This window comes from Triticum aestivum, chromosome 5B (assembly GCF_018294505.1).
Source record: "Triticum aestivum cultivar Chinese Spring chromosome 5B, IWGSC CS RefSeq v2.1, whole genome shotgun sequence".
Classification (NCBI taxonomy): Eukaryota; Viridiplantae; Streptophyta; class Magnoliopsida; order Poales; family Poaceae; genus Triticum; species Triticum aestivum.
This window is the reverse complement of record NC_057807.1, coordinates 462,593,408-462,610,971: the sequence shown is the minus strand read 5'-3', so window position 1 is coordinate 462,610,971 and position 17,564 is coordinate 462,593,408. Positions and strand designations below refer to the sequence as shown.

The following is a 17,564-nucleotide window of genomic DNA, read 5'->3' as shown; positions in this document are numbered from 1 at the left end:
CGAGGGTTTTCCCCTCGGCAGCGTCGCTAGCTGGTTTTGATCCAGCGAGATGCAGGGGCTATCGTCAGATCGCGTTTGACGGCCAAGATAGGAAACCTAAGGAGGAGCGGGCCTTTTTGGGTCGAAAGAGGCTGAGGCCAGCAGCAGTATGGGCGTTGCCGCGCGCTGGGCCAGCTGCAAATTTTTTTTAGTAGTTTTCTGTCCAGTTATTTTTGGGCAGATTTACAATAGCTTTTCTATACAAATTTTTCCAACGAAAAGTTTGTTTTAGAAAATAGAAAAAAAAAGGGTAAACAGAAAAGTTCTGAAAATGAAAATAGAAAATTTTCAGAAAAAGAAAAGTTCATGAATTTTATAAAGAAATTTAAAAGTTCATGATTTTTTTATTCGGTAAAATAGAAGTTTCTATAAAGAATATAAAGTCCATGAATTTTTTATTCATGTTTTTCGCTGCAAAATAAAGAAAAGTGCTCTTTTAAAAGAAAAAGGAAATTCTTATGAATAGAATATTGTAAAGTTTTGCTGCAAAATAAAAGTTTTATCCTTCAATTAAATTGGAACCAACGGGAAAATTTAATTGGAAGAACAATTTTTGAGAGAAGTTTTTTCACTTTTTGATGAAATCAGATTCAGATAGCTTCTGCTATGACAGTAAAAAGATATTTGATTAAAGTTTAATTATGGTATTGTTATTTTCTGACCAACGTTGAAGATGACAATATTATAATTCAATGAGTCTTATAGTTAAAAGTTCAAATCTCTGATAAATTTTTTATCAATGACCAATTTTCAGAGAATTTGATAAAGATTGAGAAATGTATATTGCTAGTTTTCCGCTGCAATAAAGTTGATAATGATGATTATTTTCTTAGTAAAGTTACTTAGTAGAAATTTTATCATCACATTATTTATGAGTTATATGCGTTTTTTTTCATTTCTGCCAAATGGTGATGTGGAATTAATGTAAAAAGGTGATGTTTTATTCTAATTCTGCCACAACGGTGATTTAAAATACAGAAGAAAGTTTCAAAAGTTTAAGATAAGTTTTCTCGGATTAAAAGTTTTCCATGCCTTCATTCGTGAAAGCGAATGGCTGGGTACTAGTGACCCGAAAGATGACCAAGAAAGGTCACAACGTGAGGGAGTATGTTCTCTCTAAAGAATGGCTTCAAAAGAAAAGAATTCTTGGATATTAATCCAAGAAAAGAAAAGAGATAGATCATTGAGAGTCTTGGTTGACGAATGTCTTTCATGTACTCTCTATGAAGAAGATTTTTCGGTCAACATGATTTGAGATGAAACAAACAATATGCGTGTTTTATTTGACCAATGTCGGATCAAGCATGTGTGTCAAAGAGCATTCGGATTTATTTCTGAATTTGATGATTGAATATGCAGTCAAAAGAGCCAATTCTGGCATTTATGCCTCTTACAGGGCATTACCCCGCATGGTGGGAAAAGATGATTATGATAAAACTCGCATGGCAGGAAAAGTCTGGGAAAATCCCCGCGTAACCCGTATGGCGGCAGAAATTTTCTCAGACTTATCCCGTATGACAGGAGAAAGACATGATGACTCATGTGCTTTTAAAGCGTCCTACTCTGGGAGAAAAGTATGGAGTAGCTATTATGCCTTCCTCGTATCGACCGTACATCTTATGTGTAATGGTCATTAAGCCTCAATAAATCCGAAGAGAATAAAAGTTACAGACGAACCTAAAGATAAGAATGATATGCAAGTGTGACTTGCAAAAGTATTAATGATAAAGAACTCTGTTGAGTTTCTGAAATGGAATAAGGAAAATGTACTCCCATACCAGTTAACAGATAACTTCATTACATATGAAGTAATCAGATAAATGAAGTAAATACTCAAAGTTTCCTCAATTCACAAGAGTTGTGAATGGTTTTTCGAAATTGTGACAGAAAAGTTCTTGCCACATTTCGAGGGGGAGAAAGAAATATGAGATACCCATTAATGAAGAATGTGATCGTCTGGGGGAGTACGATGATCATAATAATACCCCTAAAGAAAAGAAGAAAGCTTTAACAGAATAAACCCAAATAATAAAGTTTAAAGATACGCCATTCTTAGTGAAGATGGAGTAATCTGGGGGAGCATGGTATGAAGATACCTAAGACTCAAATAGATTGTATCTGGGGGAGTACGTTGTATGACCTATACAACACCCGTTGTTAGCTCTATAAAGGAGGAATGATTAAACATGGATCTTGTGATAAAGGTCCCTGTAAAACCTATTGCCTTTGGAAATGAAAGACTATAAAATAATTTGCCTCTTGGCAATGACAGAGCAACAACAGCCCCATATGAAAGAAGTGCTAGTACCTGAGACTCAGATGGTCTCAAGGAATGAGAAAATCAGATACTTCTAATTACTATAAAGTCTATGTTAGTGAAATTCAAATGGAGGTTGATCCCACCTCATTTAAAGCGCTCAATCGAGCTTTGAGAAGTGTCTGCTTATCTAAATGATAAGAGACTATGTGAGATGAAATGAACTTGATGAATTCTGATGATGTTCGGGACTCATGAGTAATTTTCAATGGAGCCAAAACGGTAGGCTGTTAAGAGTCAACAAGGACAATGTGACTCCAAAGGAAATATGTAAAGGTGTAAAACACGACTATAATCGAAAGGTTTTTGCGCGTTTTACACTGAATAGATTACAATGAGTGTTGGTAGCACATCATGATCTGAGTTACATCAGATGAAAGATATTATGATCTGAGTTCATCAGATGAAAGTAAAGAACACAGGGGATACTGACCGAAGAAGTCTTTTATGGACTAAAGCAATCAAATGTTGTTTTGGGTTAAAGAAAATGAGAGGACAATCATGTTTGTATAAAGTTATAGAATGGGAATTTCTTTTCCTATATCTCGTACATGCGGATAACATTCTACTTGTTAGTGGTGATGTTAATTCGACTGCAGGAGGAAAAGAAGTTCTTCTCCTCAAAGTTCAAAAGAATGTCTCTCGTTATAAGGATAGAGATTCACCGAGAAAAGAATAAAAGGGGTATTAGGAGTGTCGCATGGGCATGCTAAGGAAAGTTTTTAAAGTATGCATGCGAGAAAACCTACGCCTGTTCTTATAGTAAAGGGTAATGATTTTGGGAACTTTAGTGTTCCAAAAGTCAATACGAGATAGACCAAATGAATATGGTACCATATGCTTCAGCTGTTGGAAGCTTAATGAATGCAAAAGTATAACATTACCGTGACACAGTTCACGTAACCGGGTTGTTTTGGTAATGTCCAATCCAGATATAGATCACTGGAATGGAGTCAAGGATATCGGCCTCATGCTAAAAGAAATAAGTGCTCTCAAAAGATTGTGAGTACAAAGACAGGACTCGTGAAATATACAGCGAAATCCACAATTGTCGCTGACTTTCACACTTGGAGTTTTTGTGTGGAAAAACTCTAAAGAATGAATCAATTATCATTAATATGATGTAAAGATAATGTACAACATGATATGAGGCTGAGGGACAGGCAAAATGGTTAAGGAGACCTATACCCGGAGTTGATAATGCTTGACAACAGCGATAACCATTTTATGTCTTTAGCTCATATGACAACGAGTCAAGTGTTGACGCCAAACACACTGACAGAGAGTTATGCGTTCTAAAGGAGAAAGCCCGGAATTATGTAGAAATGCTTGAAGTATAAAAGCAACAGACAAGTGTTTGCAGATCTGCTTATTAAAGGCTTGCCGCCCAGTGTGTTCGGAGAACACACAGTCGACATGGGTTTTATGGTATAGCCTGAGATTTCCGGACAATAAAAGGGCCCAAGGTTAAAGAATCTGTTTCAAAACAGAGGAGTGTGTTGTAGGTGTTGATTCTATCGGGAATGAACCGTGATGATGAGACATGCTCTACATGCAAATCTGTGATGGAACGAATACTTTGAAAAGAGTTATTTCAAAGTATAAAGTTAAAAGTATAATGATGAGATCAAGGGGGAGAATGTTAGGTTGATCTCTCCACCAATGGGCCCAACGGCTCATTGGGCCCTTGACCCACGCCCTGATCGGGGGCGTCCAGCCCAAGCAAAGGCTGGTGGGCCCCTGTCGCGCAGTGCTATAAAGAGGAGGTGGGGACCAGGGGCACGGGGTACGAGGTTCGTCACCGCCACTGTTCCCCACTCCTAACCCTATCCGATCCAGAGGGAGGCACTGAAGCGATGGGAAGCTCCGCCACCGTATCCACCTCACCTCTCTCTGCCATCGCCACCATCACCCTCTCCACGATGGCCTCCGACTCGAGTTCATCAACCGCTGGAGAAGGTAGGTTTACCGGAAATCCTACCCTACTCGATCCCATGGATCTAACAGATGGCACACCTTGGCTTGGGAAATATACTAGGGACCATCCTGGAATGATTCAGGCTAGGCTGAAGCAAAGGTTACTTGATTAAGATCTACATATGCCAGCAAACTGGTTAATACACTAACCATTTTCTAGCTCAAAGTTTCTGGTCCTATTCAGCTTTTCTTTGGTCACAACGGAGGCCTTGATAGTGACAACAATGAAGCTTCCTGGATAATGTCCAACACCACATAAAAGTTGATGCCATGAATGCATTTTTTGAGTAGCTAGATGTCACTAGAATCAGATGTTGGCTTATATACTTTGATTAACTAGATGTAATTGAAGTTTAATGCTTTATGCAAGTTCATGCATCAACTATCCTTACTAATGGGCAGTACTTGCTGAAGCTTGATTGTGAATTTGTGATCACTACATCAACTGTAGCAATGCTCTGTTTTATTTGCATGCATTTAGATGATTTAGGCAGTACATGATTTGAAAGGAAAATATGGTGGGTCAGCTCAAACCTTGTGGGACGAATCCTACTGGTAGTGTTGTGTGAAGATGGCCAAGGTTCTATTTTGGAGCTATATGTCCCCCAAGATTGTCGAAGATCTGAGCCAAGATGTGCAGGCTGATCACCGCTCACCAGGTGGTGATGTGATGGTGTGTTCCTCCTCACGCACCGTACTAGGTCGATGTTATCAAAGATTAATATGTTTGTGTCTCTCAAAATACCTAGCCTATTGTAGCACATGGGTCAATGCCTGCATTCGCCAGCATAGTTTCCTATGTTGCCTCAGCTTCATCCTATCACCGTATTCCTCCCAATGAACTGATCATGCAACTCGCTATTGAGTCACAGTTCCTCCCAATGAACTCATCATGCAACTCGCTATTGAATCACACGAGGCCATTGCGGTATTAGACTAGGTTGTTGCCACCATCCTATTGTGTTCCTCCCGATGTACTCGTCATGCAACTCTCCCTTGAATCACACGAGGCTATTGTGGTATCGGACTAGGTTGTTTTCACCTTACGTATTTTATTATTATTCCATGGCAACGCACGGGCATTCAGCTAGTATGTTCAATATCTGGAGGTTTCAATGATTTTTGATGATAACTCGTGCGAAAATTATGAACAACTTGTGCAGTTTTATGGGCAACTGTCTGATCCAGACCCCTATGAAGCTTGTCATCACCCCCTATGCAACTTCTCATCTACCCCCACTTATGAAACTAGTCAACACTCGCGATCTGGATAGCCAACACTCGCGTGCACAGTAGCGTTGGTTGTAAGACTCCCCAGAAAAGGAAGAACAAGGCTCTTATACCGTCCATCCCCACATAGTTTTCAAATTTAGAATCACGGTAGACAACTTAGCTCCAACAAAAAAAAATTGGCAGTGTAGGAAACTTAGGTTTCTTGATGGACAACTTTCATAGTATTTTGGCAATTGGCGATCACCCGTAGGCAACTTCATAGTGTTGTAGGTAACTTGGTTTCTGAGGCAGACAACTTAGAAGCCATGTTAGACAACATTCCAATATACGGTAAGAAACTTTCACATTATGGCAGACAACTAAACTATCTACAACTTAGTTTCCAATGTATGCAGCTTAGCAACCATGGTAACCACCTATTACACTACTGCACACAGCTGGTTAGGAGGCTACTAGGCGAATTCACTAATAGACACGGTTCAATTCATCTAGAGTTGCTCCTACTTAGCATTAAAGTTGTCTCATTTAGTATCAAAGTTGCTTTTGAAAAAAATCATCGAAACATACTCATATGGGATTTACTTTTGAAGAGCTCGTCACGAGGAAGCCAACGGTGAAGACAGATCATAATTTTGATACGCGGTTTGAAAGTTATAGGTTTTTAAATTTTCTTGTACCAAAATTAATGCATGTTACGTCATCATTGGCTTCTCATGGTTGGCCGGATGATGTGGAGAAAAATCAACATACTTTATTGTAGAATCTTTCCATATATAGCATGAGTTGGTGTGCAGCTTTCCAAATATGGGATCAATCTCTCTCATCATGTGGTCCGTGAGCGTGCGCTCGGCTGAGCGAATTAGCGCAGCTGCACAATTGAGTATTTAGGAAAGAAAAAACGCTAGCTAAACCGGTTCTTTGGCGCCAGGGCTATATCTCACTCACAGCAAGATGCATGCTGTAAGAAAAATGTACATACATTAAATAAAAGTTAGACAACGAAAACATATATTTAAAAAAACATGTATTTACAAAATATTAAAAATCTATATAAAAATGTTTCAGATGTATATACGGAAAATGTATATTGTGTGTGCAAAATGGTTATTGCAATTGAAAAATGTTCACTGTATATTTGAAAAATGTTGATCATGTATTAAAAAAGTGTTCAAAACTTTTATTTAAGAAGAAAAAATGTACATCGTGCATTTGAAAAATGTTCAACATTTGTCAACAAAAATGTTTCACATGTACACTGAAAAAAGTAGACATGCGGTGAACAAAAATTAACATATGGAAACCGACAAAGAAACAAAGAAAACCAACGAAAGCCAAAAAAACAAATAAAATGAAGAAAATAAAAATAGAAATGATGAAAACCAATGCAAAAGAATGCAAACAGTGAAAACAAAAAAAGAAGCCAAAAATGAAGAAAACTAAAAAGGAAATAGAAAACAAAAGAAAAGGAAAGAAAAGGAAAAATACCCAGTGAAAACCGAGAAAAGAAACAAAGAAACCAAAGAATGTTTATGTGATTTTAGATGGGATGTGATCGAGCGAGAACCTTTACCTGCAATAGTACAAGTGTGTATTTCACTTGTAAATCAATTATAAAACAACAATATTACTGAGCATGACAGATGCCTAAAGGTGTTTGGTTCTGATAATATCTGGTAAATCAAAAACAGTCTAAACAGTTTCAGAAGTGCAATGTACGAGGTAGCAGGCCATGTACACATGGAATTCAAATTGTCCCAAATGTCAGCATCTTATAAGCCTAGTATGGACTGCTACATCATACATTGCATTGGTCTTGGCATTATTAGAACTTTAAGAAATGCAGCACAGCATATAGTTCGGTACAACAAATCAACCAGTGTCTGGGCATCAGAACTTCCAGAAATACAATGCAAAAATACAGTTGGTACAGCAAACTGAAACAGGTGTCCAGTGCAGTGTAGCAGGTTCAGAGCTCCCATTTTTCAGTCCAGCACATAATGCTCCGTGAGAAGATTAATAATGAAAGGTGGGGAGAAGTGTCCCCTTTGGCGAGGCACACCAAAAGGGTGGCGCCTGGGTAACCCTAGGGCCTTTGCACATTTAAACTGATATACAAACAAAGATGCTTTACCCTTTTTTAGAAAGGACGGTGCTCTACCTTGATGCGTATGTTTAACACTTATTTGCATCACTTCATCTGTCTTGTTTACTTTTCTTGTATGTTCAGTCAGGCAGAAACATGACTGCTACAAATGATCACACTTGCAGTAGCATACAGGTCAAGCCAAAGATAAAGTGTGTATTACACTATTACCATTCCAAGATAGGAAGTATGGCAAATATAAAATTATACAATACAAGTTCACGACAATATTTAATGGACAGCAGTAATATTAAGTACATTGGACAGTCTGGTAAACAAAATTATCAAGAATGTAATATCATAGACTCCTAAACAGCTCTGGCGACTTGAATGTAACATAGCACAAGACAACTAAAACATATCACCATTAAATAGTATCAGATAGCTACAATAATTTGACACCTGAATTACTCAAAGCGATGGCATGGTCAGCAAGGCTCTGGAACATTTAACTAGACTGTAGAGGGAACATTCCCCTCAATGTATTTTTTCACAGCCAAGACCGATTTACGTGCCTTCACTATAGCTGTAGCTTTCCGGGGACAGCATTTCCTGCCCGGTTTACTGCCAGAACAACAGTAATCAGCAGGACTAGCATCCACTGTAAGGGACTCAAGTGACGTTGCATTCTCGAGAAGATGACATGCCAGCTCAATCATGCTCTTTTGCGGGAAGAAACCAATGATCATAACACTCTTGAGGTTCCCATGGCAGTGTTGTGGCAGTCGCCTCAGAGAGGCAGGATCTCCCTTAAACCAGTGATACATGGAGTGCTCCGCTACCTGATGATCAAAAGCCAAGGTATTTAAATTGATGATCCAAACATGGTTATCAGATAATCATTGCAGGATGCAGTGCCTTTTTCCCTTCTTCTTTTTTTGAGGAAAGGGTGAACGGCGAACTTACAAACAAGCGAAACGTCTCCAGGGCAGGAGATGCTTGGGAAAAAAGGAACCAACGATAAATAATCGTAGTCCTTGTCAAAGTTAGATCCACTCATAAGAAGAATACTCAAGAACTTGAGGTGGAGGAATTTGCTAGATGCCACCATTGGTGCATTGATTCTCTGCACAAAGGTGTCTCAGGTTAAATATTCCGACATTCGGCTACTGTAATATGTACGTTTGCCAACTTAAGAGTAAGAGCATACCTCACAAGTAGAAGATATGGTAAGAGTCTCAAGATTCGGTGCACGGGAAGGAAGGTTGTCAGTAGCATAACTGATGGCACAACTCTGCACCAACTGCACTTTCTTCACTTTCGACTCTCCAAATGAGACTTGCACCCGTTCACCCGCTCCAAGGTAAAATCTGGAGAGATTTGGAGCTTTGTTCTGTCACTTGAAGACTCATGCATCCAGCCACCTCCAGGAAGCTGAGTCGCCGCAGCAGGCAAGGTAGCTCCAGGCGAACTATATCATCGCAATAGACGAGCTTCAGGTGCTCCAAAGCAGTGGAACTGGACAGAAGGCACCCTAACTCCTCCCCCGTAACACGCACATCACGCAGATGCAGCGTTTTCAGGCTTCTCAAACCAAGTTGAAATGTGGGACGTAAGGCACATCTGAAAAGGAGAAGCTTCTGAATCGAGCCCCCACACCTGTCAGATAGTAGTGTGTATGGGAAATCAAAGCTCGCCTCTTTCGACCATACTAGAAGCTCGAGTTCTTTGGTCGTCGGCATAACAGCCATCTGGAGCCAGCTATCAAGACGATGATACCATTCAGCATCATCAGGAGGAACGTGGTAGTCAAGCTTGAGTTTCGTCACGGCCATCAGCGCACGAGCGGTTCCTCAGAACACGGTCGATTTTGTTGTAGTCTCTTATAATAGCGTTCGATCCCGCTGCTTTTAAATCTTCTTTGGGGCACATCGTTTCGTTGGTGAAGGTGAGATTGGGATGGCATCTCCAGGAGTGTAGGAAGGAGCGAGAAACACAGGCAGCACGGGCCGCGTCTTGAATTGGCAGTAGGAAATGTATACGACACCAAATTTCCTGCACGCGTGCACAAGTAGAGAAGAACATCATGAAAAATAGAGAGGTAAAAGCTGGGATAGGATGTTATAATCAGCAAGATTCAGCCAAGGTTAGGAACAAGAATGACATAAAACAGGAATGCTGTAACAATTTTCTATTTAGCTATTCTGCTGAGAACATACCTCTGGAACGTGCCCGGATATCTGGCTTGTTTGCCACCATGAGAAATCAAAAACAGTCTAAACAGTTTCAGAAGTGCAACATACGAGATAGCAGGCCATGTACACATGGAATTCAAATTAGCTCCAAATGTCAGCATCTTATAAGCCTAGTATGAACTGCTACATCATACATTGCATTGGTCTTGGCATTATTAAAACTTTTAAGAAATCGCAGGGCAGAATATAGTTCGGTACAGCAAATCAACCAGTGTCTTGGCATCAGAACTTTCAGAAACACAATGCAAGAATACAGTTCAGTACAGCAAACCGAAGCAGGTGTCGAGTGCAGTATAGCAGGTTCAGAACTCCCATTTTTCAGTCCAGCACATAATTCTCCATGAGAAGATTAATAATGAAAGGTGGGGAGAAGTGTTCCTTTTGCCGAGGCACGCCAAAAGGGTGGCGCCTGGGGAACCCTTTGGCCTTTGCACATTTAAACTGATATATACACAAACAAAGATGCTTTACCCTTTTTTAGAAAGGACGGTGCTCTACCTTGATGCATATGTTTAACACTTATTTGCATCACTTCATATGTCTTGTTTTACTTCTCTTGTATGTCCAGTCAGGCAGAAACGTGACTGCATACAGGTCAAGGCAAAGATGAAGTGTGTATTACACTATTACCATTCAAAGATATAGAAAGTATGGCAAATATAAATTTATACAATACAAGTTCACAACAATATTTAATGGACAGCAGTAATATTACGTACATTGGACAGTCTGGTAAACAAAGTTATCAGGAAGGTAATATCACAGACGCCTAAACAGCTCTGGTGACTTGAATGTAACATAGCACAAGACAACTAAAACATATCACCATTCAATAGTATCAGATAGCTACAGTGATTTGACACCTGAATTACTAAAAGCGATGGCATCGTTGGCAAGGCTTCGGAACATTTAACTTGACTGTAGAGGGAACATTCCCCTTGATGTATTTTTTCACAGCCAAGATTGATTTACGTGCCTTCACTATAGCTGTAGCTTTCAGGGGACAGCATTTCCTGCCCTTGCCAGAACACCGGTAATTAGCAGGACTAGCATCCACTGTAAGGGACTCAAGTGACGTTGCATTCTCGAGAAGATGGCATGCCAGCTCAATCATGCTCTTTTGGGGGAAGAAACCAATGATCTTCACACTCTTGAGGTTCCCATGGCAGTGTTGTGGCAGTCGCCTAAGAGAGGCAGGATCTCCCTCAAACCAGTGATACATGGAGTGCTCCCATACCTGAAGATCAAAAGCCAAGGTATTTAAATTGATGATCCAAACATGGTTAGCAGATAATCATTGCAGGATGCAGTGGCTTTTTCCCCCTTTTTTGAGGAAAGGGTGAACAAGCGAACTTACAAACAAGCAAAACATCTCCAGGGAAGGAGATGCTTGGAAAACAGGAACCAACGATAAATAATCATAGTCCTTGTCAAAATTAGATCCACTCATAAGAAGAATACTCAAGAACTTGAGGTGGAGGAATTTGCCGGATGCCATTGGAGAATTGACTATCTGCATAAAGATGTCTCAGGTCAATTATTCCAACACTTGGCTACCTTTACATGGATGTTTGCCAACTTAAGTGTAAGACCATACCTCACAAGTAGAACATATGGTAAGAGTCTCGAGATTCGGCACACGTGAAGGAAGGTTGTCAGTAGCATAACTGATGGCACGGCTCTGCACCAACTCCACTTTCTTCACTTCTGACTCTCCAAATGAGACTTGCATCCGTTCACCTGCTCCAAGGTAAAATTTGGAGAGATTTGGGGCTTTGTTCTCTATCACTTGAAGATTCATGCATCCAGCCACCTCCAGGAAGCTAAGCCTCTGCAGCAGGCAAGGTATCTCCAGGCGAACTATATCATCGCAGTATACAAGCTTCAGGTGCTCCAAAGCAATGGAACTGGACAGAAGGCACCCTAATTCCTCCCCTGTGACACGCACATCACGCAGATGCAGCGTTCTGAGGCTTCTCAAACCAAGTTGAGATGTGGGACGCAAGGCGCATTTGAAAAGCAAAAGCTTCTGAATCGAGCCCCCACACATGTCAGATAGTAGTATGCAGGGGAAATCAAAGCTCGCCTCTTTCGACCATACTAGAAGCTCGAGTTCTTTGGTCCTCGGCGTAACAGCCATCTGGAGCCAGCTATCAAGACGATGATACGATTCAGCGCCATCAGGAGGAACATGGTAGTCAAGCTTGAGTTTCGTCACGGCATCAGCGCTCGAACGGTTCATCAGAACACGGTCGATTTGGTTGTTGTAGTCTCTTATAACATTTGATCCCGCTGTCTTTAGATTTTCTTTAGGGCACATTGTTCCATTGGTGAAGGTGAGATTGGGGTAGCATCTCCAGTAGCCTAGGAAGGAGCGAGAAACACAGGCAGCACGGGCAGCGTCTTGCATCTGTAGTAATGAATATATACGACACCAAACGTCCTGCATGCAAAAGTAGAGACGATCATCATGAGAATTAGAGAGGTAAAAGCTGGGAAAGGATGCCATAATCAGCAAGATTCAGCCTAGTTTGGGAACAGGTTGCAAAATGTTCTTGTAGGCAAAAACAATGTCAAATACAGAGTTTACGTCAAAAGAAAACAAATGACAAAGCTCACACAGAAAAGAGTTCTAGTAAGAAGTCTAGTCCGTAATAAAATTTGTCAAGCAGTTTTTCTGCTGGAGTTAACTGAAACAGAACAAAGCAAAGCTTGCAGCTATTCTCCTGATAGAAGCATCGCAGCAATATCAGAACATACCTCTGAAAGGACTGGATCCAGATATCTTGCTTCTTTGCCACAATGGGAATTAACATCATGTCGGTAGGGTGGGCTGTCTCTTTTAGATAACGATGAGGCAGCACCCCGTCCATCTGCAACACATCAGTTTTATGATTATTATTAACGCCAACCGAAGGACCAGACGAGTTCAAGCGCACACGAAGTTGGATCCTTTTCCCGATTCTCTTCAGGAACGCAAACGAGGACGGAAATCTACAAGACTCAAATTCTGCCAATCTGAAAATCAAACTCCAACTGAGCGCAAGTATGATAGCAAAGCGACGCAATTGCACCCCAAGCACCGTAAAATTCCTTCGATTTAATAAACCTGAGACTCATCAGTTAGTGAGATTCCCAGTGCGGAGAGTTTATATTTTTTCTACAGGAACGCCGACGAGATACACAATCTACAAGACTCAAATTGGGACAGTCTGAAAATCAGCACCGAGTATGTTAGCAAAACGACGCAATTGCGCCCCAATCACACACATTCCCTTCAATGTAATAAACCTGGATATCATCAGCTACTGAGATCCCCGGTGCGGACATGGCTAAAAAAAAGTTGCCTTTTTATAGGGAAAAAAAAGGTGGACCCTTTATCCAATTTTTCTTTTGCAGGAACACGAGCGAGATCTACAATCTAGTACAAGACACCAAAAATTGTGCGAATCTGAAAAACAAACTCCAACTGAGAACAAGTATTTTAGCAAAGCGACGCAATTGCCCCCAAGTTTCGTCAAATCCTACAGTATAATAAAACTGGATCCCATCAGCTAGTAAGATCCAGAGTGAGGAGAGGGCTAAAAAAAGGAGATTTTTTTCATAGCAGCAAGGCACACAAATAGATGAATAACAGCAGAGGGGCCGAATAACCTATGTCGCGGGGATTGCCGAGGGCTTGGATACGGCAACGATTCCGCCTCTGCTTCCGCTTCCGCTGCGTGGACATGAGCCGATTCAGCGCCATCAGCCCCATGGTACGACGAAACCTCTCTCTGTCTCTCTCCCTGTTCCCCTTCTGCTGCTGCTTCAAAAAGTGGTTGCTCGGGTAGGAGACCCCGCTCTATCTCAAATAGAGTACGAATATGTGTTTGAATCAACTGGCGCCAAGGGAGGAAATATAGTCGCCGCGGCGCCAAAGGAGGCGGAATCACCAAACTCTAGGGCAAGGGAGACGGATCTGGCAACAAGCGTATGATGATAGGAAACGCTACTTTCCAAAATATCTTCTTCCTGGCCGAGTGCGGAGGGAGCTCTTATTATTCGGCGCTGTAAGCGCCGGCCAGCGCTCTGGCGCTCGCACGCGGCGCGTAGCGGGCCGGCCCAACGAACCTGTGGAAAAGAAACAAACGCGAAGGAAAAAAAGCTGACGGCTGGTGTAAGAATCCGGGCATCGGGGAAAAAAACTGATGTGCATGACAACGGAGAGCAACTAATTAACGAGTGCTCCTTCGAAAGCCGCGCAACGATCAGCGCCACTTGACGCGCTCTCAGCGATTCGCCACGTGTCGTGCTCTGGTGCTCCCTCCGGATTTCGTTTTTTAAATTTTTTCGCACGCGTTTTCGGCTTTTTAAACGATTTTTTTCTGGGTTTTTCGATGTTTTGGTTTTCCGCCGGTCTTTCCTAGCTTTTCGACCAAAAAACTTTTTTTGAAAAAAAAGTTGTTGCGCAAAAAAGCGCATTTTTTTCCTTTCGCGTGAGTCACGGTTTTGTTTCCGCGAGAGGCACGGTTGTGCTTTCGCGAGAGGCACGGTTGTGCTTTCGCGAGAGGCACGGTCGTGCCTCTTAGAAACAGAAAAACGTGTTTTCTGTTTTTTTCCTTTCGCGACAGGCACGGTTTTGCTTCCGCGAGAGGCACGGTTGTGCTTTCACGAGAGTCACGGTCGTGCCTCTTGGAAACGAAAAAAAGGATTATCTGTTTTTTTTTCGCGAGAAGCACGATTTTGCTTCCGTGAGAGGCACGACCATGCCTCCTCGAAAACAGAAAAAACACGCTTTTTCTGTGTTTTTTTCTTTCGCAAGAGGCACGATTGTGATTTCATCAGAGGCACGGGCGTGCCTCTTTCGGAAAGGGAAAAACTCGTGCTCCCGATTCGGTTTTTTCGTCCGGTTTTTTTATGGAAAAAAAGTTCGTCAAAACCTATCAACATGAGATCTAGTATTGAAGATCTCAACACGACGAATCCAATGGCGAAAGCGTTTCGAGATTTGGACGCACGGTTTAAGAGATAAAACGTTTTGAATAAACGGATCTATGAAAAAAGGGAAAACTCTCAGGTTGCGACAAGTGGCGCACATGCAGCGCGCCACTTGTCGCAACCTGGGGAATTGGAATGATCTTCACGACGAGTACTCCTTAACTAGTGATTTCGATGACAACCCGTGCTTCCCTACACCAAAACGCCTACCAGCAATGCAATATGGCATCCGAACACGGCTCACACACACGATCCTTCCTACTATTTGCAGCCCTAAAATTCTTCCTTTATTTTAACTTTACTAGCACAAATGCTCGTGCATTGCAACGGGGAAGAAAATTGGCATGAGCGATACAATGGCATCAGTAACAAACAGGTGTACACCGAAAGTTTGAAGTAAAGCATTAATTCAACCGTGCATTAGTTGTGAAAGAATCCTTAACATCGATGATAAGAAACACTTCTTCATAATTCTAAAATTATTATGAAAAAATTGTTGCATGAATAACTATCCAGGACTTAGCCACCACCATAGTGAGGGAGATCACTTTCCACCCCGAGCACCACACCAGCTCAAGAACACCTCACCTCCTAAGGCTTGTTCATCCTTGTACTAGTTCATCCATAGCCCCTTGACGCAATCCACCACACCACACTGGAGTAGGGTATTACACCACAACGGTGGCCCGAACCAGTATAAATCTTTGTGTCTTTGTGTCTCTGTGAGCTCTACGTGCTAGGCTAGGGAGGATTGCGAGTAGGCAGGCTAGGCAGGTTGAGGTCTCCGCACGCACCCCAGAGTTCGGACCTCTCAAGGGTTTCCGGATCCCGAAATCCGACATTTGGCGCGCCAGGTAGGGGTGCGTCAGATCTCCTCTTCCGTCGACCAGTCCTCCTCCGCTCCACCGACGCCATGGCTGACGCCCCGAGAGCCCACGTCGAGCACTGGGTCGTCCAGACCTCCTCGGCAGCACCCACCGGCGAAGAAGACCTCCACTCTGCCCTGCTCGCGGCCCACGTTCCGCTGGGGGCAACCGACCGCGGGGGGCGCGTGGCGCAGCCTTCTCCTCTGGCGCCGCGCCGCAGCCGCGCGATCTGCAAACTACGTTGCAGCAACTGTTCCGCACTCGCGCAGGGGACAGGCAAACATGTGGGCGGCAGTTATCGTGGCCCGTGAGCTCCTGCGGTGCAGGCTGCTTGAGAGCGGCCGCGACGCCTTGCTGGAACGGGTCGCTGAGCTGCTGGATGCGGCTTGTAGGGGGGCGGCGCCGTTCTGCACCCTCCCCACGTCGCAGGCGATGGTGGGGGCACGCGCTCATCCCCGACACAACCGTGCGCCCTCTCCCAGGGGCCACGGAGAGCCTCTCGACGCCGACCAGCGTCGTGGAGCAGCCCACGCCGCCCCATGCCCCCTCGGTGCGGGGCTGCTTCGGACGACACCACCAAGGGCCGCGCTGGAATGTCGACCCCTGGCCAACAGGACCAAAGGATGGCAGAAGGGAGCGGGAGCGTTAGGCGGCCAGGCGGCGCCCCTGGTGCAAATAGCCCGGAAGCCTACGTTCCCGTCGCGATGGATCCAAGGCATGCACTAGGAGAGGGGCCCAGCCTATACCCCACGCCAGGCTGGGCGCTGGACATACATGAGGCCAAGCTCTCCTTCGAACCACCACCAAGCCCTGCCGACGTCCCCAACAGTCGCAGCCTCTGGGTACAGTTAGCGCCGCATGGGCACACTTACACTGACCATGGATCGCAGGTAAACCAAGACACGGTGACTACCAGGACCCTCAGGACGGCGGACCCTCCTCAGGAGCGCGAACGACGTTGGGAGCAGCGCGGGGGAAGCCCAGCAGCGGGGCCCTCCTCGTGCTACGCAGAGCAGGATCCAGCCTGGAGGTAGGTTCCCTGCCGGGGAAGGCGCCGGCGAGCCCTTCCCCTCGGCAGGGGGCCTACGATCGCCGAGGACGCCACCAGCGTCCCCTTGACCCCTTGGTCTTGTCCTGGTTTCCGGTCTCCCCAACGGTGGTCAGGGGTGGCGCACGGCGGGGTCCTTGTCGGGCGACATGAAGCAAGGCTCCGACCTGTGAAGGTCTTCGCTCGTGACACTCTCACGTAATAATGAGTGGGGTTGTACACGCCCCGGAGTCTCCTGAGCGCCGCCCTGTGATGTCTACTACACATCCGTCTTCTTGTAAACGTTGTTGGGCCTGCAAGTGCACAGGTTTGTAGGACAGTAGCAAATTTCCCTCAAGTGAATGACCTAAGGTTTATCAATCCGTGGGAGGCGTAGGATGAAGATGGTCTCTCTCAAACAACCCTGCAACCAAATAACAGAAAGTCTCTTGTGTCCCCAACACACCCAATACAATGGTAAATTGTATAGGTGCACTAGTTCGGCGAAGAGATGGTGATACAAGTGCAATATGGATAGTAGATATAGGTTTTTGTAATCTGAAAATATAAAAACAGCAAGGTAACTAATGATAAACATGAGCGTAAACGGTATTGCAATGATAGGAAACAAGGCCTAGGGTTCAGACTTTCACTAGTGCAAGTTCTTTCAACAATAATAACATAATTGGATCATATAACTATCCCTCAACATGCAACAAAGAGTCACTCCAAAGCCACTAATAGCGGAGATCAAATGAAGAGATTACGGTAGGGTACGAAACCACCT

General features: G+C 43.5%; 1 protein-coding gene across 4 annotated transcripts; it reads right to left on the bottom strand.

The window, feature by feature from the left end:
• Positions 1–7,916: 7,916 nt before the first annotated feature.
• Positions 7,917–13,918, bottom strand: LOC123112484 (uncharacterized). Of its 4 annotated transcripts, XM_044533476.1 has the most exons (9): positions 13,559–13,918; positions 12,665–12,777; positions 11,502–12,347; positions 11,262–11,417; positions 10,881–11,141; positions 9,869–10,488; positions 8,860–9,704; positions 8,616–8,775; positions 7,917–8,491 (listed from the first exon to the last, which is right to left on the bottom strand). In XM_044533476.1, the coding sequence occupies exons 1-6, from the start codon at positions 13,659–13,661 to the stop codon at positions 10,438–10,440; spliced, it is 1,530 nt and encodes a 509-aa protein (XP_044389411.1). In that variant the 5' UTR covers positions 13,662–13,918; the 3' UTR covers positions 7,917–8,491; positions 8,616–8,775; positions 8,860–9,704; positions 9,869–10,437. The 4 variants fall into 4 exon arrangements, with proteins under 4 accessions (XP_044389411.1, XP_044389410.1, XP_044389409.1 ...); XM_044533475.1 differs by having other exon boundaries at positions 8,860–10,488; XM_044533474.1 differs by lacking the exons at positions 7,917–8,491; positions 8,616–8,775; positions 8,860–9,704; positions 9,869–10,488 and having other exon boundaries at positions 10,554–11,141; positions 13,559–13,916.
• Positions 13,919–17,564: the final 3,646 nt, after the last annotated feature.